This window comes from Gouania willdenowi, chromosome 13, assembly GCF_900634775.1.
Source record: "Gouania willdenowi chromosome 13, fGouWil2.1, whole genome shotgun sequence".
In the NCBI taxonomy this organism is placed as follows: domain Eukaryota; kingdom Metazoa; phylum Chordata; class Actinopteri; order Blenniiformes; family Gobiesocidae; genus Gouania; species Gouania willdenowi.
In genome coordinates this window covers 3,797,412-3,818,399 of record NC_041056.1, presented here as the reverse complement: position 1 = coordinate 3,818,399, position 20,988 = coordinate 3,797,412, and the positions used below count along the sequence as shown (strand labels likewise).

General features: G+C 40.8%; 1 protein-coding gene across 2 annotated transcripts; it reads right to left on the bottom strand.

Annotated features, from left to right (window-relative positions):
* Window positions 1-3,018: 3,018 nt before the first annotated feature.
* On the bottom strand, window positions 3,019-19,707 carry zc3h4 (zinc finger CCCH-type containing 4). 2 transcript variants are annotated; one of them, XM_028464438.1, is made up of 14 exons: window positions 19,406-19,707; window positions 13,975-14,281; window positions 13,799-13,906; window positions 12,014-12,215; window positions 11,409-11,554; window positions 10,848-10,938; window positions 10,631-10,764; window positions 10,440-10,541; window positions 9,197-9,308; window positions 8,954-9,063; window positions 8,112-8,578; window positions 7,105-7,355; window positions 6,785-7,018; window positions 3,019-6,058 (listed from the first exon to the last, which is right to left on the bottom strand). In XM_028464438.1, exons 1-14 carry the CDS (start codon window positions 19,483-19,485, stop codon window positions 4,542-4,544), a joined length of 3,861 nt encoding a protein of 1,286 aa, XP_028320239.1. In that variant the 5' UTR covers window positions 19,486-19,707; the 3' UTR covers window positions 3,019-4,541. The 2 variants fall into 2 exon arrangements, with proteins under 2 accessions (XP_028320239.1, XP_028320240.1); XM_028464439.1 differs by having other exon boundaries at window positions 12,095-12,215.
* Between the last annotated feature and the right edge of the window lie 1,281 nt (window positions 19,708-20,988).

The window sequence follows — 20,988 nt, the reverse complement described above, 5'->3', positions numbered from 1 at the left end:
ACAGACTCTGAATTGTGTGTGTCTGACCTCCACACACAAACACACACACATACACACATACTCACTCTAGCAGTGTGTGTGTGTGTGTGTGTGTGTGTCACAAAGGCCTCAGTCACATGTGAGGCAGAAACATACCATCATTGTTACGTCAGTTTGTTCACGTCTCTCTCACACAAACATGCACACACACACAGCTGATCCATTCATCAGTTGAAGGCCAACTCTGTCCAGGCGTCTTCTGCTCATTTTGTCCTCTGAATCAAACCTGAGGCATGCAGCCCAAATTTGGACCCCCTAAGCATCCAATGTGGCCCTCTGTAAACCATCCAATTATACAGCCCGGAAAGAGTCGGACTCAAACGATCTCGGTTAATGACTTGGGTCACAGACTCACCAAAAAATATCAGTTCTCGCACTATAAAGGTTATAGATGTGAATCGAGCCTGCACTGGTGACTGTCAGGATTAAAACAATGTGCATTAATGATGGGGGTGAGGGTAGTGTGTGATTCAAATGACTAAAACGAACCAGATCAGTTTAATAAGTGATTCAGATCAAATCTGATCAATTGAGCTCACTAGCACTGATTACTAGAGTTGAGTTTAGGAGGTTTACGAGTTATCCATAGAGTGATTTATGTTTCTGTGATTCGTTGATGCCTTATACGCATAGCTCTCTGCGTTGATGCGCACCTCCAAGAAAATCCTAACTATGCATTGCAACGACGCGGACAGCAAGGGCTCTGATTGGTCTACTCAAAACCTCATTTATGGCAACTGCTTTTTCCGGACTTTTTTGCATTAACTTAACACTGCCATTTTCTAACATTTTTGTGGTGCAGTGCAAGCATTGTTTCTTCAATGTATCATGTCAAGAAAAAAATTATCGATGAGGTCATAGGAACAGGAAGTACAACCACCTAAACTCTATGACCTCTGAATGGCAAAAACTCCTTGGTCACAATTGTTTACTGTGACTGAAAGACCAACCAGGACTTTTCTGCGACATGTTCCTGCGATGCAGAACTTCGAATGGTCAATCACGGCGTCACAGTGACGGCGTAGCTCGGGACGCAGAAGCAAAGAAAGGAGCTCTGTTTGTGTTTGACGTTTGCTTGTTACCCCATGCGCTGATCTGATGTTGACATAAACAGTTGTTTATTAATAAAAGCGGGCTTACCACTAAAACAAACGTAACTATGCAGGACCTGTATTCGCAAGACAAATATGTATTTGGCAATTGAAAAGGTCATGGTCACACATTGAAAGGAAATGTTGTTCAATGGTACCAGTCTGAGCATTGTGGCCAAGTTAGAGGGAAAAAAATATTTTTTTGCTTTGGCTGAGCTTCGCCGTCCTGATAGCGGTAAGGTCTCACTTTGTTCACTTTTCTGAGTTCTTTACCTCAAATATGACCTCGAGCGAAGGCCAAGGTCATATTTGAAAGGAAATGTTGTTCAATGGTACCAGTGGCCAAATTATAGGAATTTTTTTTTTTTTTGTGATGTCATGAACTTTGACCCCTACCGATCTTTTTACTGGTAGGTCGTACAGCTTCAGTCCAATGAAATAAAATACTCCACTTGAGATGAGCTTTTCATAAATGTAAGCATCAAACTTGTACAATAAATATTCATAGAGATATGGGGAAAAAATTTCACACTTGATGCGACCTTGACCTTGACATTTTGGCTCCAAAAAAGGTCGAATGCACATCCTTGACATTGCCCCTATGAGATGACATACGTGTCATTAGTGCAGCATTAATAGCCTTGGAGGAGTTCCACGACAAAGGAGTTGCAGAAGAAAATTATTATTAAGAACTCCTACGAAAACAAATGTATTTGGCCATTTTCAAATGTTAAATACAAACATGTCATTTGTATGAGGAAAAAATAAGGTTTTAACAACTGTCAAGTTCGGGTCGGGCTCGGATATAAATATTTGAATGCATGTCAGGTTCAGGTCGGACTCAGACAAAATAATGCGTTCGGATCAGCACTCCAACTGTGACGGTTATTTATTTACTCGCCGTTCACGTGACCGTTTAATGCAAGACTTTCTGTGCCAACAGTATTTTGGTCCAACGTGCTAGTCTTCTTTCAGTCTCCAAGCCAACATCTTCTTCTTCTTCTTTATTTCTGGCGGAGTGCATCAGCGTCATTTGACGTCACGTCTGCAGAACTACGCGGTAAATTTGGGCCCAGAGTTGCAGAACAAAATGCATCACGCAGTCCGTTAAAGGCAAGAGGGAGAAATGTGTGTGGACTCTTTCTCTTTGGTTTTGAGCACTTCATCAGCACCTTTATGATTATTTTTTGATTTGTTTTTGATTTATTGTCTGTTCTTTTGAACAGACAATAAAGATCTATTCTATTCTATTAAGAGCTTCTCACAGAATAAACTACAGACTGATAACAGACTGAGTGGGAAAGAGCAAATCTGTGGATAAACAAACCAATAAGAGCTGTTGATGCTTTAGGGTGGAACTCATAAACAAACCAGAAGAAACAAGAATAACAAAGGAGAGAAGCGCGCCCCCTGGTGTTTATGACTATTACAGACAGGCTGTAATGTAAAGTGATATTGGAAACCTTAAAAGTAAAAAATAAATATGAAGAAATTGTAGCTTGATTAAAAAAAAAGTAATAATAATAAATAAAAGTTACTTGTTTAAACTCTGAAAATCTAATTAAGTAATACATTTCTTTAAAATTTATTTTTGAAAGTATTACTATGTCATTCAGCGTTATAACTTTAAATAATAAAATAACAAAACATGTGTAGATGACAACGATTAATCAATAAAACCTGAAAGGGAGGATTTTCATATTTGATCAATCTACATTTCAATAAAATCGCATGCTTAAAATTTGATCATCTGAAATGTACAAATAATTTTAACAAGTAATTTAAACCCACTTCTCAAAAGAAAAAAATGCAGATAAAATCCATTCATTAGTCACTTTTTTCCCCCACAAAAATACATGAAAATACATGAATGTCAGACTAGTAACGGTTGAATATTTATCAATTTTATTTAAATACTTACAGCTTCGTCTACAGTATACGGTTAGAAAAGTCCTGTGAAAGCATGAGCGACATGGTTTGGAATTTACAACGTGAAAGAAAAATACAAATGTACAAAAATAACAACAAGGAGGAGGAGGAAAACCAACGACTGCCTCGAAAATATAAAAAAATAAGTTATATAATGACCCACGTCTGTGAAGATGCTGATTCTACACCCAACCTGGCAACCCACAGTGCTGGATGGGATACTTATTTACACCCTGAACATCTGAACACTTAGTTATCCCGTCCACAGGTCCGAGTCTAGCTCATGATTGTCAAACCGAGCCGAAAAACCGCAAAATAAACGGGAAAAATCTTCCTTCGGCAAAACACGGCACAAAAAACAGAAACTATAGTTCACATAATCTGCTCAAAAGATCCTCTTCATGGAGCTCCTCACATGGAGCTGAAAGTTATTCCTGTAGATGGAGGAAATGGGTTCAGATCCCACACGTGGAAGCAATAAATATTATATGACATAAACAAAAGAGATTTTGGGATTTCAGCAGAAAAAAACAAGACGACAAGCAGCGGAATTAAAGGCAGTGATGCCAAACCAACTGTGTGCAGACTTTCAAAATAAAACACAAACAAGTCAAAATAATCAGATATAAAGTCTGCGTGTGAATAACTGTTGTTAAACTGGATGTTTAGAGAAAGAGCGTTACGTTTATGACATACAGTAGAGCCGAGCACGAGGAGAGAAAAAACGTTTAGTTTGTTATTTTAGAGGAATAAAAAAAGTTTAAATGTGTTTATTTTATAAAATGGGACAAATAAAAAAAAAAAAAACTTTCCCATCAGGGAATAAAAATTCAAATATAGAGGGAAACATTTGTTTTTATTATTAAGTCCTAGAAATATTGGAAGAAGTTTGTGGTTAGAGAAAGATTTTTAATGCAGGGTGAAAGTTTTAGGTGTGAAAATAGGTTAAAAAAAAAAAGGAAACTAAATTTCTAAACAATAAATTAATGGATTTGAGAAAAAATGTGTTTAAGATTATGACAGAAACCAAAATAAACCTTGAATGAAAATCCAATAATTTTAAATGTTACACACCTTAATATTTGAATATGAACACATTTTTAAGGTGAGTATAAAAATAGGGAGAATGCCACCTGTAAAATCATAGAATTTTGAAACTTTTAAATTGTAAAGATTTTTCAGGCAGAACCTTCAGACTAGATTGGACATTGGATCTCTCAAACTAGAGATTCAATGATTTTAGAAGATCTCAGAAATCCATGGTTTTTAAAAATGAGACAGAAATGTGTGTGACTTTCCTCCTCCTTCCTGTGCACGGCTCTGTGTGCACGTGATATCTCTTCAAACTCTGTGTGATGATAAGTGTGTTTAAAATGGAGGCTCTGTGATAAACTCTGGATCTGAAATACTGTGAGGCGTTCACAAACGTCTGTTCTTCTGTGTTTGCACTGACCAGCGTCCCAGAAGTAAAAACCAGTTGAGTTACTGGCAGAAAGGCGACGCCGTGGGGTCGAACCCTTTAAACACGTCCTTCAGTGAGGCGTTATCGTCGGCCGCTGCTGCAGCTGCAGCCGCCGCCGCCTGCTCAGCCTGTGCGGGGCTGTTCCCTCCAAACGGACTCCCGGTGCCGCTGGCCTTCACCGGGCCGTACAGCGAGGACACGGGCAGGCTGTGCACCCCCGGCGCCGCCTGCTCCGACTCTGCCACGGTGGCGTTGGGGGACGGCGTGGGTTTGGGTCGGGGCCGGTTGTAGCTGTTGTAGCGGTCGGTGCCCGGCTCTCCGCTTTTCTCGGGCTCCGGTTGGTCCAGAGCCGACTTACGCACGAACAGCGGCTCTTTGGACTTGGTTTTGGCGCCGGACGAGTCGCCGGCTTTGGACTCGGAGTTTGGCGAGCCGGAGCCGGAGCTGTCAGTCCGAGGGTCGTACAGGCTGATGCCGCTCAGCACGCTGGCCCCACCCGCTGTCCCGGACCCCCCGCCGCGGGCCGCACCCCCCGAGGAGAGGAGCCGTGGGTCGTATGGGGCGATAGTGGGTGGAGACGAGCTGGCTGCAGCAGGAGGGGCGGAGTCAGCCGGCTGCTTCAGCGCAGACTTCTGCGGCTGCAGGCGTGGGTCCGCGGAGGGTTTACGGGACACACGGGGGTCCACGGGCTTCTCTATGGGGGGGGCAGCTGCAGAGAGGGGTGGAGTGGGAGCGAGCGGGGTGGGGGGCGGGCTTTGGGATGGGCCAGAGTTCACAGTCTTCAGAATGCGGGTCAGCAGCTCCAGGTCGGGCAGGGACGAGGAGGAGGACGACGAGGGGGGGGCAGGGGGGTCATGGGCAGGGGGGGCTGGGGTGGGAGGGGAGAAGGAGGTGTGGAGCTGCTGCTGGGCGCGGGACAGGCGAGGGTTGAGGGCGGACACGGGGGGGATCCCTGGGGGTAGGGGGAGCAGGTCCTGCTTGGGGAGGGGCAGGGGGAGCAGGTCTTCAGGGGACCAGGTGATGGTTTTGTGGAAAACAGGAAGGTGGAGCAGAATGTCCTTCTTAATGTGGCTGAACTGCTGCAGCTGGGAGCGGGGGTCCCTCAAAGACATCCCCATCAGAGGGTCCAGAGGGATAGGCACTGGCTTTTCCCGGAGAACCCGCTCAGGCTCCTCCTCCTCGGCCGGGACAGTCAGCGGGGGCGGTTTGTAAACCAGCGGAGGCTCCGGTTTGGGCGCTGCGAGGGTGGAGCTCCCCGATGGTGACGCTAGCCTGGCTAACCGGGGGTCAGCGGGGGGTCCGGAGGAGGACGTGGAGGCAGCCGTGGAGTCAGATTCCGTGGATCGGGCCAGGCGGGGGTCACGAGCCAGGCGGGGGTCAGCGGGGCGAGCGGGAGCGCCAGTGGGCGGAGCCTTGAGGAGGCGAGGGTCGCTGGGACCTTCAGGTTTCTGGGTCTGCTGACGGAGCGTCTTCAGGATGGAGGTCACGCTGCTTCCTCCCTCCTCTTCATCACTGCTGTACCAGTTTCCTGAGTCGCCTGCAGAGGGCAAGCACATGACATTTATTGATTCTAAAAACAAACTCTGATTTCACCTGAAGTCCATTGTTTTTATTCATCATAGACTGTTATTATGTGTGTCTGTGTGATTTCACATGTCATATTTAGATTTAATAAATTAATATTCCATAATATCTAAAACAAGTCTCGCGAGCTCTTTGACCTACACGACCCCAAAAAAGGATGGTTGAAAATGTAGCAAAGACAAGGAAATGTCAAAAATGTGCAAAATCTCATGCGTAATTCATGATTTAATACACGACTTACATTGCTAGATATTCAGCAACCTGTTATACAGAAATATCAATAATAATAATAAAAACGATACTGCCATTTCAGAAAGAGAATTCTGTCATTTTTGTGCTGTTTACAAATATAACAGAAAGTCAGAGGTCCAACTTAATAGAAGAGTGGAGCGGTTATTTTCATCTACATAGCGCAGAAGTGAGATTTTGTAAATAAAGTTAGCACAGATAGCATCTGTAACTGTGTTAGATAAAAGCTCATGTTGTTACAACCTGGAAAGGATTTGTCAGCAGTTTTTAGGAAAAAATGCAAACCTGACATGTTAAAATTACGTTTTTTGTCTTTATTATAAATGTTGATTTTTGCTGGTTTTTATGTTTTTTTCACTGCCACTGTTTAAAGGAAATGCATGTTGAATGAAGGTCACATGACTTCACAGCTGTTTCTTCTCATCCATACCTTCAGTTTCTTTGCTTCTCTCTGATCCTCCTTCAGCCTTCCTCCTCCTCTCCTCTTCCTCCTGCTGCTTCTGTTGGATCCTCATGAACAAGACGCGCTGCGCCGGAGGCAGGAAGTCCGGCACTGAGATCCCTCCCTGGTGGGCCGGCGCTCCGTTGGGCGGGACTTCCTGTCCGCCCGGCTGGAACGTCCCCCCTCTGTCGTCACCGCTGGGGAAACCCTGGAAGGCGTCACCTGGATATGAAAGCAGAGGTGAAGCTTTCCAGATGTTTGTGCTCCTGTGCCCAGCACACTAACACTGACACGGTGTTATTTCTCACCTTCTTCCTCCACGCCCTCCATCGTTCCCTCCTCCTGCTGGTTATAGAAGGTGTTGAAGAAGTTTCCTCCACCCTGAGGACCGCCAGGAGGCATCGATCCATCGCCGGGTCCAAACTTGCCCATCATAGGCGGCCCGCCCGGACCCATGTCAGGAGGAATCATGCCCGGGGGGGCTGAGAAATGGGGCGGGGGGGCACCTGGAGGTCCAGCAGGTGCTGTTTGACTTTGGGCTCCAGAGGGAGTCTGAGTCCTGAGAGAAAAGAGACACAGGAGTTGGTTTCTGAAGCCAGGAACATTGAATGTTGGATCCAGCGTTGGGGTCAATTATAATTGTACTTGCATATTTGATAATTAATTATAATTATGATATAATTATAATTTAATTGTAACTGGAAAACCACGTTGCTGTTATAATCATAATTGAATTATAATTGGCATGAAAATTCTATAAAAACTGTCATTTACAATTTCATTAAACGCAAAAATGGGGAACCATGTTACAGTTCTATGGCTCACACATATGTAGTTACCAATTAATAAAATATGTTTCATATGAAGTTAACCTGTCAGTTCTCTTGAGGATCAAATCGAGGGCTATACTGACAGGATAAAGACTCATACGCTCACACCAGAAAAATTAAAACCAATATTTTCATGGACAAGGAAGCCTAAAGTAACCAGGAGATGCAAAACAAATTGGATGATAAATAATTGACTGACCCGTTATCATATGAGATGCTAACAGAAAATAAGGCTGTGCAATTAATCAGAAATAAAATACGATTTAAATTATTACACTCAACGATTACAAAAATAACAATCGAGAAAAACGATAATTGACTTTCAAGGGAAAATTATAATTGTAATTTGAATCGTAATTGGAAAAATTTCCAGTCACCATAATCATACTGGAGTCGTAATTGAACATGGATAATTGAAGATGCAATTGCAATGGGAAAATGTCCTTGACCCCAACCCTGGTTGGATCTGTCTCTGCGTCTCCTACCTGCTGACGGCCAGTTTCTGAGCCAGCTGTCCAGTCGGCTGAACTTTGATCTCAAACAACGACGGGATCTTCTTCCCCATGCAGCCCCCGCCTGCACCTACAGGAGGGGGAGGCCCCATGTGAGCAGGGGGAGCTGGAGGAGGCCCGCCTGGGTTGGGTGGTCCGCTTTGGTAAGGACTTCCATCAGGACTGGAAGAAGGTGGGCAGGGAGGTCCACTTCCAGGGTTCTGACCAGGTCCTGGACCTCCGCTGCTCTGATTGGGAGCAGGAGGAGGACCGAAGTCCACAGGAGGAGGAGAGCAGAAGTCAGCGGCTCCTTGGGTGGAGTCGATGGGGCCGGGCCGGGGAGGGGTGGGGAGGAGGCCCACTCCTGGAGGGGGTTTGGGGAGCGGGTTGATCCCCTGCTTTTTCAGCTCCTCCACCTCCTTCTCATCCTCCGCTCCGGCCTCAGCGTCCTCAGCGAGCATCTACGAGACCAGAAACACACACAGTCTCAGTGAAAGGATTACGACTTTAAATATCATAAATATTATTATGATTTAAATATCATACTTAAATACACATCATGCACCAACATGGATATTTACAACCAATCCAATAATCGGTCATTTTCAAAACATAACATTAGTGTAACGTAACAGTGTAATGTTATGTAACATTAGTGTAACTTTCTGTAACAATAGTGTAACTTTCTGTAACATTAGTGTAACTTTCTGTAACATTAGTGTAACTTTCTGTAACAATAGTTTGTGACAGTGTAACTTTCTGTAACATTAGTGTAACAATGTGACATTAGTGTAACTTTCTGTAACGTTATGTGAGGATTGTTTGGAGGATCCCACCTTGTTGAGCAGCTCCTGCGTGTCGTCGTTGAGATTGTCGTGGGAGAACATGCACTCATCCTCGTTGACACAGTTTCCGGTGGTGTGGAAAAGCTTACAGGGGAACTCACGTAGAGCAGCGGAGTCAAGGAGGAATACTCATGAAACGCTGCGTGTCTTAAAGTGACAATTATTCATTTAAAAATGTAAACAAATACATGAAAATGCTGTGATGGAAACCAGAAGCCGTCGGATGAAGGATATCATGCATGTAGGGACAGTGGTCGGCCCGGGCGCAGTATCCAGTGATGTAGAACTTGCACAGCTCCTTCTTCTTGGGCAGCTCGATGTCGTGGCTGAAGTTGCAGTGCTCCCCCTGGTGGCAGAAACAGGCAATTACGACCTCATACTACTCAGATCTTACCTTTAGGCTCGAAGGTCAGAGTTTGTTATCGTACTTTTAAAGTTGAGTGGGTTTATTCTATGTTGTTCACCAGCTTGAATAAGACTCTTATTGTAAAATTGTGTGTTTTCAGGCTTATTTACCAATGAAATCGTGCAAATGACATTCATGACGAGGTTAAAGTCTCTTCCTGATTGTGTTCAAAGATGAATGAATGTAAATATGAGCAGAGTAGATGATTGTATATTTGTTTTGGGCCAAAAACCCAAAAAGAAGTGAGCAGATGTATTTCTGTTATTGGAAGATGGCACTGGATTTGACCAGGGAAAATGTGATTACTTTATTTAAGCAAAGGTAACAGTTAAAGAGTAACTAAATGCCAAAAACATTTTTTCCTGCTATTGTAATTGTAATTGAGTTCAGATAATTGCCTTTGTAATTGTAATTGGCATGGAAATTCTTTAACAATTGTCATTTACAATTTAATTAAACAGAAAACTGTGGAACTATGTTACAGCTCTATGGCTTACACATCGGCCTATGTAGTGAACAATTATTACATATGTTTCATATGAAGTTTACCTGTCAGTTCCTTTGAGGATCATTAAACCATTAAAAAATAATCTAGGTATATACTGACAGAAAAAAAGGCTCAGACGCCCACACCAAAAATATTAATACCAATATTTTCATTGATTAGGAAGCCTAACAAGGTAACCAAGAGATATGAAACAAATTGGATGATACTGTAATATTTTTTGTGTATTTTACAGATGGTTTAAGACATGGGTCAAAACTGACCCATCACTTTAGAGATGCTAACAGAAAGCTAACACAAGAGGAAAGTTAACTTTTATGAGGTTATTTATTAAAGGAGTAATTGTGAATAATTGAATTAAATCTTTAGTAATTGAGAACATAATTTTACTTAACTTTCGGGGAAAAATAATCATTGTAATTTTAAATGGAAAAAAATGCTCATCACTGTAATTGTAATTGACCCCAACCCTGGTATACATATCAATACACTTTTTTCTTTGGCAAATTGATTGAAAGACTGAAAACTGAGATGCGAAAACAAAACGTATCAGTTGATAGTCTCACCCAGGTGCATCGACCCTCGATGTAGTACTTGCAGATGGCTTTTCCTTTCTTATCCGAGTATTTGTCACTCCTCCTCGGAGGGCCATCGCCTGCCCCCCCGTCCTGAAACATCCAGCAGACAAACATGAGGTCACTTCTTAATGATTGCGAGCTGGTGTTATGCTCAGCACAGAGCAGAGCTGAGTTCTCACCCCGTTGTCCATGTCAGGACTGTGGTCGTCGTCATTGCCCATGTCTCCTCTTCCTCTTCCGCGCATCCTGCCTCTCATTCCTCGGATCATCCCCCGTCCTCTACCTCGCCCCCGACCACGAAGTCCTCGCATCCCTGAGGCAGAATACACAACAGTTAACCATGATTAAAGCTACACAATAAGGACTGAATTTCAAAATAAAGGAAAATAATCAAACCTCTGCCTCTGTCCTTGGACCTTCTGTAATGAGTGAGCTCCTTTGAGTATTCGTCATAATCATCTTCTTCCATGTAATCGTCTTCTCCATACTGGAAGAAAAAAGGAGCAATAATTAGGTAAATGATGCGCAAAAGAGCTAAAAATTTACGATAAATTTCCACTGGTAATTAAGCGAATATGCAAAAATCTAAACCTTTCATGGGAATTATTTATTGGAATTAACCGGATACTGGGAGTAAGCGTTCAGCGCACCAGCGGAGTGACGGCGCGCATGTGGGGCACGCTTATCGGACCTGGGGCGGGGAGTTGATCTGAGATAAACAAACTGCTGACCATCACACTTTCACTGAGTTTTGGTTTTGCCATTTTTAACATAAATTTCAATCTAACTCAGTTTTTAAGTGTTACTGCTTCAATATTATTATTGCATTTTAATGTGTGTGTGTGTGTGTGTGTGTGTGTGTGTGTGTGTACGAGCTTCACCTGTTAGCACACACACAGATGTTAATGGTGGGTTAACTGGTTTATCTACATCAAAGCTCTACATCAGGACTCTCACCTCCATCTCGTGTCCGTATCCGTCTCCATCGTCATCTCCGCCCATTTTTGCCCCTCGCCCACCTCTTCCTCTCATCCCTCCTCTTCCTCGTCGGCTGCCTCTGATTCCTCCGCGGCCTCTCATGACCTTAAGGCGTCCTCTCATCCCTGACGGGACACAAGAAAGATGTTTGAAACTCACTACAATAGGGTGACCACACGTCCGGTTTTACCCTGACATGTCCTCTTTTCACGTCTTGTCTGGACCGTCCGGCCGGATTTTAAACTCGTGAAAATGTCCAGGTTTCCCAGGGACCCTGAACGTATCTCGGGCACATGTTAATTTGAAAGAACGCATCTCTGCTAATATTTGCTCTATCGGAGAAATTCCACCAGTTAAGCTAAGGAGTTGCTTTTTGAAGCCAGTATCATTTGAATGGCATTTGAAAATGAAGAAGCCACTAGAAGAAACTTAGAATCTAAGAAGTTAGGGGTAAAATAAGTTCAATTTCTGGATGAATAAATGTTGTTCTGCTTTTCTGTAGCTAGTCTTTACGTGTGTACATTAAATGTATCCAGTCCAGGATCCAGTCTGAGCACAAAGTCAGCTTCAGATGCCGGACTCACCCCGCCCTCCGCGGCTCCCTCCCTCCTTGGCCTTGCGGTACTGGTTGAGTTCCTTGGTGAAGTCGTCGTAGTCTTCCTCACCCATTTCCTCCTCCTCCTCGCCCTCGTAGAAGTCTTCCTCATAGTCGTCGTAGCCTCCGTAGCCTTGTTTTTCCCCCTTCATGTAGCTGCTTTTCTTGGCGCCTCCGTAGCCGCTGTGGGACTGGAGACAGACCGATAAGGTTAGCTTAGCATGTAGCAACGCTGGCTGAGCAAGGTCAAAGGGGAATGGGCCGTGGTTACGTTATCAGGTCTAGTTATTGCTTATCTTCACTGGGTTATGATTATTTGATCTTAACTTTTTACATTTGCAAATCCACCATTGTGCCTGGTGATCGATTCCAACAAAGTTATTCATCTTTATTTTGCTTACCTGGTTTTATTTTATCATTTTAACTTATTGTGGGTCATTCCATGTGATTTAAAAAAAAGCTCAGAAATGTTTTACCAATTGTTCTGTAATTATTAAATAGGCACAATGTACATTTTTGGTTTGCTTGAATTAATACTTTTTGAGATATAGTCAATTCAGTGAGGGGGGTATGTGTCGATATTTTTGTGCTTCCTTATTTTCCTTCCATTTTCATCTTCCAATATCTTCCATTAATTCCAAATCCTGAAATTTTCAATTGATAGAAATGTGCGTGGGATGTCCTGAAAATGTGTAGAAATTACATAGAATGATTCTTGTGTACTTATTTTATTTATTTCACTGCTCAGTGTAACTCTTTGTGCTTAATTCTTGAATGGTATCGTACAGGAAGGGTAGACGCAACTTGCCGTTATCAGACTGATCATTTTTTGGATCGAGACCCCATTTTAATATCAGAAATTTCTGGCGACCCCAAAGATTTTTTCTTCGTTCTATAATTTGTTTTTAATCATGTTTGTTATACTGTGTGTGTTACAAACACAGAGTTAATTTCATCATATCAATATTTATATTAATATAGAAGCTTTTTTGTCATTGCACTGAAAACAATACAACAAAATGTTGCTGGCAGCAGTCAATTAGCCTACGTCAGAAATATTAAAATGCTCTAAAAAAAATATGTGGTCATAAATAGTAATAAATAAAAACAAGTGTTAAAAGTACGGTAGCGACTAAAAGGCACAACAGTAAAAGGCACAAGCAAGTTAAAACCTGAGTCATAACATATTTCTGCTGCTAGTGACTGAGGAGTGCCTCAGTGCCTATTATATTATTTATTATATTCTATATATATATATATATATATTACTATATTTCAGAAAATGAAAATATAGAATACAGTTGTTAAAGATTTTGTGTTGCGTTTTCATTTTGAAAAGAATAATTACAAAAATAATAATCAGTAACATTTTTTTTTTAATTACTAGACATTTCAGGCGACCCAAACTAAATTCCAGGCGACCCCAAATGGGGTCATGATCCCAAGGTTAAATAACATTTGTTTGTTGGTTGGTTAATGGCGCGTTGCAACCATTAACATTGAAAGATAGATAGATAGATAGATAGATAGATAGATAGATAGATAGATAGATAGATAGATAGATAGATAGATAGATAGATAGATAGATAGATAGATAGATAGATAGATAGATGATTTATTCATCCCTAGAAGGGTAAATTCATGTGCCCAGTAGCATACAGTGTGTGCCATACATTCCACACACATACTTGTAAATAAATAAAAGGTTAAAAAGTTGCTGAAAATAATAATCAAAATGCACATTAGCAGGACCCATTGTAGAGCGGTTACTCACCGAGGATCCGTACTGAGGACTGTAGTCTCTGTACTTCCTCTTCTCACTTGGACTGTAGTCAGAATCATCGCTGAAGTCCGAGTGGTCATCGTCTGATGAGGCGTGACGCTGGAGAAAGGTTTGAACTTTGAGAATCATAAACGACTGAGACGTGTTTGGTCACTCAGACGTCCTACCTTATGTTTGGATTTGCGTTTTTTCTTGGCCTTCCTCTTCTCTCTCTCACGCTCTTTCTTCCTCTTCCTCTTGCGGCGGTGAGCTCGCTCCTCGTCTGATTCGCTGCTGCCGTGGCGCTCTTTGCTCCTCCGTTGCTTCTCGGCCGTCACCTCGCCCCCCGCCGCGTCACCTCCTCCACCTGTTTCAGCCTCAGCTTCACCACCTTCACCTCCATCTGCAGCAGAAGCTCCTCCTGCAGTCTTATCCGTCTCCGTTTCTCCGCCATCATCCTCCAGCTCGCCCTCCTCCAGCTCTCCATCCTCTGGTCTGTGAGTTAGAAACAAGGATGGAGGAACATTTAAATACAAGGAACAATAACTTTGATAAAGTCTGAAAACGGATGAAGTATAAAACATTAATAACACAAACTATTCTGCAGGAAACAAATGAGTTGATGCGTATTTTTGATGTTCTAGAAATTCGGTTGATGGAAAAAACAGGCCAAAAACAGAAAACAACCCTCTTATTTTGAAGGTACATTTTAAAAAACAAAATCACATCACATTGCAATACCATCTTAAAATAGTCGACTCTTCCGCATCCCTTCCACTGTCCTACCCTGACTCCCTCTTCCTCGTTCCCATCCCTCTCACCTAGGTGTAACACTGCCCTCTCTTTTTATATCGTCCTTTTAATAAAGTATTTCTTACTCTTCCTATAGTGATGGTCACAATTATGCAATAAAATTAATTCATTTATTTAATTGCAATAATAAAACATGCATAAAAAATAAATAAATAAAACTAAATTTTGATTTATTTTGGAAAAAAGTTACAAATAAAAAAAAGTTGTTTTTGCAGCACAAACAATAATCATATATTTTTTTTAATCCCAGGTATCAAACTTCCAGTCCTTTATAAACACAATCGTTGCTTTAAAAACATTTATTCACTCCGTTCACTTCAGCAGTTTTTTCCTTATTTGCTAACAAACAAAACTTCCCAAAAATTCTTCCAACAATGCTAATTAGATTTAGTTAAGTAAAATCTTGTAAATACCTATTTTTCAATGCTTTGAAAGATGATACAGTCGACTTGAATCGCACCAAATTTTGTGCTTTACAAGAGAACTCTGTCTTTTATAGACTTGCGACACTTTTACCCACCAGAGAAAACATGATAAATACACCAAAACATACCATACCAGCTTTAATCATAAAGCACTTTAAAAACTTTACAGTTGGCCAAAGTCTCGGACACAAATCATAAAACTATGGAAGAATATGTGTGATATACCTCCCAGACATTTTAGTGAGGATGACTGTCGTAGTTTATTCTGTAGTTTCCATCAGTTTTCTGGGATGACAAAAAATATTAGGTTTTATAGAAGATTTTAGGATGTCTGACAGTCGTTTTGAGGACTGCGTGTGTCATATGGCGGGGTGATATATCGAGATTCAAGATGCGTTGTTTTCTATTTTGGCGATATAGAAAATTACAATATTGCCTATATCAATATATATATATTGATATATAGATATTTTTTATAGTTTATTTTGTTTTAAAACACTTGTTTTAGGAGTCGCTGCTTTCTCTACTTCTCAGGACAGCATGAAAGACACAGTTAGATGGAATTCTGAGTGCGTCCTAACGACACCTTTCCCTAAACAAGCCACACTACAGAACTCACTCACACGTGCTGTCCTGTAGAGACGGAAAAAGCCAAAAGTGGCACATTTTGTGCAACTGTTTGTTAATTAATGTTCATGTGTGACATGTTGCATCAGCAAATTTAATCCTGAATTGCTTTTCTGGTCTGACTTCGTTTGAATTAAAAATATTGAGATTTATATCATCGCCATTTTGAGAAAAAATATAGCGATATGAGTGTAGGATCACGCCGTTTATTCAGCGTGCGCTCACATCGGGCAGGTGAGTAACAGCACAGCACACCTACAACAGATTTCTGTCCAATCATAGAACAGCTTTCCTCAGGCGGATTGTAGAGAACACAAAGGGAGACGAAGAAAACCAACATACGCGTTTAAGAGTCACATAGTGACTAATGAATCTGGTTTGACTAAACCTCAACACTTGATCTAAGCTAACTCATCAGCAGCAGCAGGGAGAGGCTCAGCTGTGTGTGTGTGTGTGTGTGTGTGTGTGTGTGTGTGTGTGTGTGTGTGTGTGTGTGTGTGTGTGTGTGTGTGTGTGTGTGTGTGTGTGTGTGTGTGTGTGTGTGTGTGTGTGAGAGCCCACAGTGAGCTGGGAAAACAACTGTGTGCTGTGTCAGCAGCTCTGAACCACGTTACAGGCAGAGCGGAATAATAAAACGTGCCAAACGTTTTCAACGAAGGGACAAAGTTCGTCTACAGGGAACATTTATAAAGCTCAACATTCAACAGCTAAATGTCACTTATTTAACCAGTCAAAGCATTAAAAAGACAATCTTTAAAGAGTCGAGTCAAGTTTCTTGTTTTAGAAAAGAGGTCCAACCTCAGTGTTTATCCTTTCCCTGTAAACAAAAGAGGTTTACATCGACATCTTTAACTTTTCCTGATTATTTTGAGCAACCAGAAGCAGCACACGTTGTCATTTTGACTGAAAAAGCTGCTAAATGATCTAAAAAGCAGGCTGAACGCTTCACCCCAATAGAAAACAATAGGATGTTTACAGGCAGTGGGGCCATATGACATCATCAATCACATCATTTCAAGATGGCGGAACACAGGCATTAAAATGGTATAATAGTCCCAATTTTATAAGTTAATAAAAAGAAATATGGTGCAAAATAATGTGTTTTGTTAGACATGGATCTTCTAATAAGGATGTTTCAAAGATTTTAGGCCACATTTGTGAAAACAGTGGTGACAAGGTGATAGATTATCAGTTGTCCTGTCCAGTGTGAAAACACCCTTAGATTGTCACCCCTCTTTCAGCTCAGAGCCACACACATGGTACATTGGTTGACAAAAAAGGGAGGGATAACAACTACCTCGTATGGAAGTTATTTTGTTGTTTTTACATCTTTGAGCAGATAATACAGACACCAAGACTGGACACCACAGCTCAAGGATTAGCAGCACCTTATTGAAAATACAGGATTCAACAAAGACCACCCCGAGGATATGGACAACAAAACAAGTACCAATTTCAAAGCAAACACTATCCAAACAAATTAAGAAATCAAACAAGAGAATAAAAAAACAATTTATCTTTCAAAAACCATTCTGCTTTAAGACAACTAATGACCAAGTTCCTTAAATTATATCTCTACTGCACATTCTATGATCAGCAAGCAAATAAATACATAATCATGCTATAAATGTCTTCAAACAATGGTGACAAAATCTGAGCACCCAGCAAAGGATCATCCCCATTCAGGTCGTTTAAATTGAGCGATCCAAAAGTACAACTGCCATATATATATTATTAGCACAGTGAAGCCCAGAGCTGGATTGTTTTTAAAGCAGAGGGCCATGAATAAAGTGGGAATACTCACTGTGACTGGATTTCTTCGCATAAGGCAAACAAAACTGTTCAAAACAATTTTTTCCCCTAAAATTTCCAGGGAAAACTGGTGGAGAGACTAACCTTGCTAACTGGGAAAGGTGATACTGGGAAAGGGAACGTTGTGTTTGACATTGAACAATTCAGGGATGCTTTGCAGACGTTTTGGACATTTTGAGGGGAGGGGGGTGTACTTGTGGGTGTTTGTGACACTTAAGGCCACGTGTTAGAAAAAAAACAACAATCCGCACAATTATAGTGACATATCAAACTTTGTAAAAACAAAACCAAAAAACAGAATTTTCATAAAAATTAAAGGTAAATTTAAAGCAACGTTGGTGCAATAATTTTAAAAATACAAGTAGGAAAGCTAAGCAAAGGAACTATAGCAACTACAAAAACTCTTTGAAATTATTAAAACTACCCACCTTGGAGTAAACTTTAGCCTAAAGTTTTATTTTAAAGCATTTTCTATGACTAACAAGTCTATTCAATTTACTTGCCTAATATTGAATTTGTTGAATCAAGAGAGCTTCACTTACAAATGAAAGGAGTTATTTGCCAACCCACATTTTTAGGATTTATTTAGGCCAACATGTTGATTTTGGGAGTGGATTCTTTGGATAATAAGTGGTTAACTCATAACAGCAATTAGGTAAACATGTCATTAATATTTTGTGTTCTATGTGTAAAAAACAAAAAATAAATAAAAATCATATTTTACACAATTATCAAACTCAAAGCTTGCAGGAAAATATTAATCAGTTAATTTGTAACTGAGTTTATTGATACTATTATGTTTCAATCAACATTAATATTTGTTAGCTGACAGGGCGTGAAACTCAAAGCTATTGGCCTAATTTAGTCCAAAGAGCCTCAAATGCTGTCTGCTAGGTGATTAAAAAATAAAATGAAACAATAATTATGTATATCACTATGTAACTAGAGTTAAATATTTACAACTGTTTACACTTTAATATAAAAAAAAAAAAAATTATACACAGTTGTTTACATCAGGAAGTGTAACAACTAGGGAATCAAAAGTTTCAACATTGTTAGTTTTTAAAAAAAAAACAAGTTTAACAAACAATCTAAATTATGGCTTATATTATATTCAATAATTAACAGTTTTTACCTGGTTACAAATGTTTTCCAGTAGAACTGTTTAATGCTATCTTGGCCTACATCGGACTTCTGTTATCTTTTTAAAGATGACGTACCTAGTTTGGCCGAAACTCGGGCCTTTAGCGTATCCGTGTTAGCTTACTTCCTGACGCTAAGAATTCGAGTTAAACACAAAATTAGCAAAAACAGCTCACGTTTAATGATATGTAGGGCTTGCTGGGGTATTAATCGGTATGTCTGAGTCCGTTGGTTGCGTTCGCTACCAGGTTAATATTGAAAAATTGGGCCTGAAGCCCCAGATAACGCTATTAGCCTGTGCCAGTGAGGCTAATGCGGCTAACTCGGCCTCATCGGTAGCATTAGCTTATGAGCTAATGGTGCTATTTTTACGTCTAAACACCTACAGTATGGTTTTAAAAGGCGGATTTTCTGTTGAAAAAATTAATCGATAGTTTAACCACAGTTACTAATCTTCCCTGAGCGGTGGAGGACTAGTTAACGGATGCTAAGCAAGGGTTTAGGTTACGGTGAAACCGACGAGTTGATTCGACGGTTTTCGGTAACGACTCGGTTGCCGTGACCGAGGCGTTAAAAACCCCAAAAAAATGTTATCCAAGCGGGCGTTTGGGATTCCCAGCTGGCGTGTCAACATGGTGATCGTTACCTCCGCACTTGTTTTCCAGAAAAGACGAGTTTAATCCCTTTGACAGGAAAGAGGAAAAAAAAAAAAAAAGGAAAAACAAACCCCGGACTTTCTGTGTAAAAGCCCAGGACAGTTAAATATTGTCATTTAAACATGATTGTAGAATTACTCGACCTTTCGTCAGTCAGGAGACTGTTGTGTTCGTGGTTGGACGGTGGGGAGTTAGGATTCACAGTCATGCTTTCCACAGCCATTTCCCTCTAGCTCTACATGAAGGTGCAAAAATGACAACTGTCGACACTCTGCAGACTCTGGCTTATGCCTCACTTCGCTACAGTCAACTTGTTTTTGGTTTAGGAAGAGATTCACGTCATAGAAAGCCAACTATCCACTACAGTAGTTTGATGAAAGTGAGTCCTGACGCTCTCCGTCCTACTGTTGCAAGGTGAGATGACGACTGATACACTTAAAATGGCCGCTTGTCTCCCCTAAAGAAAGCAGGGGCGGGTCTTTCCGAATATGACGGCACGTGCTCGTACAAATTCACGGAAAAAACCGATGAGTAGCAGCGGTGAGAAATTCAGCCCCCGAGTTTGTCTGGCAGGCACATTTACAGCAATATTTTACTGCAGTGAACCGAATTTAAAAACAAACAAAAAAAGTGTCAAAGAAAACAAATAAGACAAACTTTATTTATAAATCTAACAAGCTTGTTTTCTTACATCACTGTGTCAAACTCATGGCCCGGGGGCCAAATCCGGCCCTTTGGAGCATCCAATTTGGCCTGCAGGAAGAAGTAAAATTTACAAAGAAAACATAAATCATTGTGTAAATGAACCCCAACACTCCTGCTGATTATATTGCACGATTGCAGTCATTTATAGTGTTAAACTGTTGAAAAACTCAAAATTCTTTGAAAATCCTTCCATTTTCCTCAAATTATTACATAATATTTGCCCTAATTAAATAGAAATTGGTCACAAAATCTAGGAAATTTAAACTGAAGATCCTGTTGTGAGTAATATCTGTCACTTATTGCTTGGATATGGTCAGTTTTTAACACATTTTGTATTTTATGTTTCCGTAGAAGTGCAAACTCTGGCACAATATTTGTTGAAATTTTTTGCATGAAATCTGTGGCCCACTTGAGATCTGTATTTGGCCCCTAAACTGAAATGAGTTGCATGTTCAAAGGAGAGAGTAGAAGAAACACCTTTATCATAAAAACAACACGACTTTATTATTCCTCCCCACTTTTTCAGCATTGGGGATACAATGTTAAGTTTTCATAAATACTTCTGTTAAAGAACTACGGAAGCGGGTTAGGGCCAAATTTGATGGAGAAAATACATTTGAACAAATACGGAATAAAGTCAAAATGTCGAGATTGAAGTTGAAATTTTGAGAATAAAGTTAAAATATAATGTTGAAAAAAACTCAATACAATACTGTGATAAAAGTCAGTTTGTTAATAAAGTCAAATCTACGAAAGCTGACTAGGGCCAATTCACCATGTACAACAATAGTCTCCATTAAAACTGGCCCTAATGTGTGTCTGTAGCTCTATAGCCACAGACGGACTGAATGTTCCACCTCTTTTAAACTTCACTAGTTTTTCTTTCTGATCCGAACAGAACAGACATTTTTGGCCAATATCTCTTCAAAGTCCTTAAAGAGAAACAATGCCGTGTTTATGAGTAAAAAGAGAAATAATCTCTTTGTTATTAAACCCAACTTTAAAGTATTGTTTAACCCAT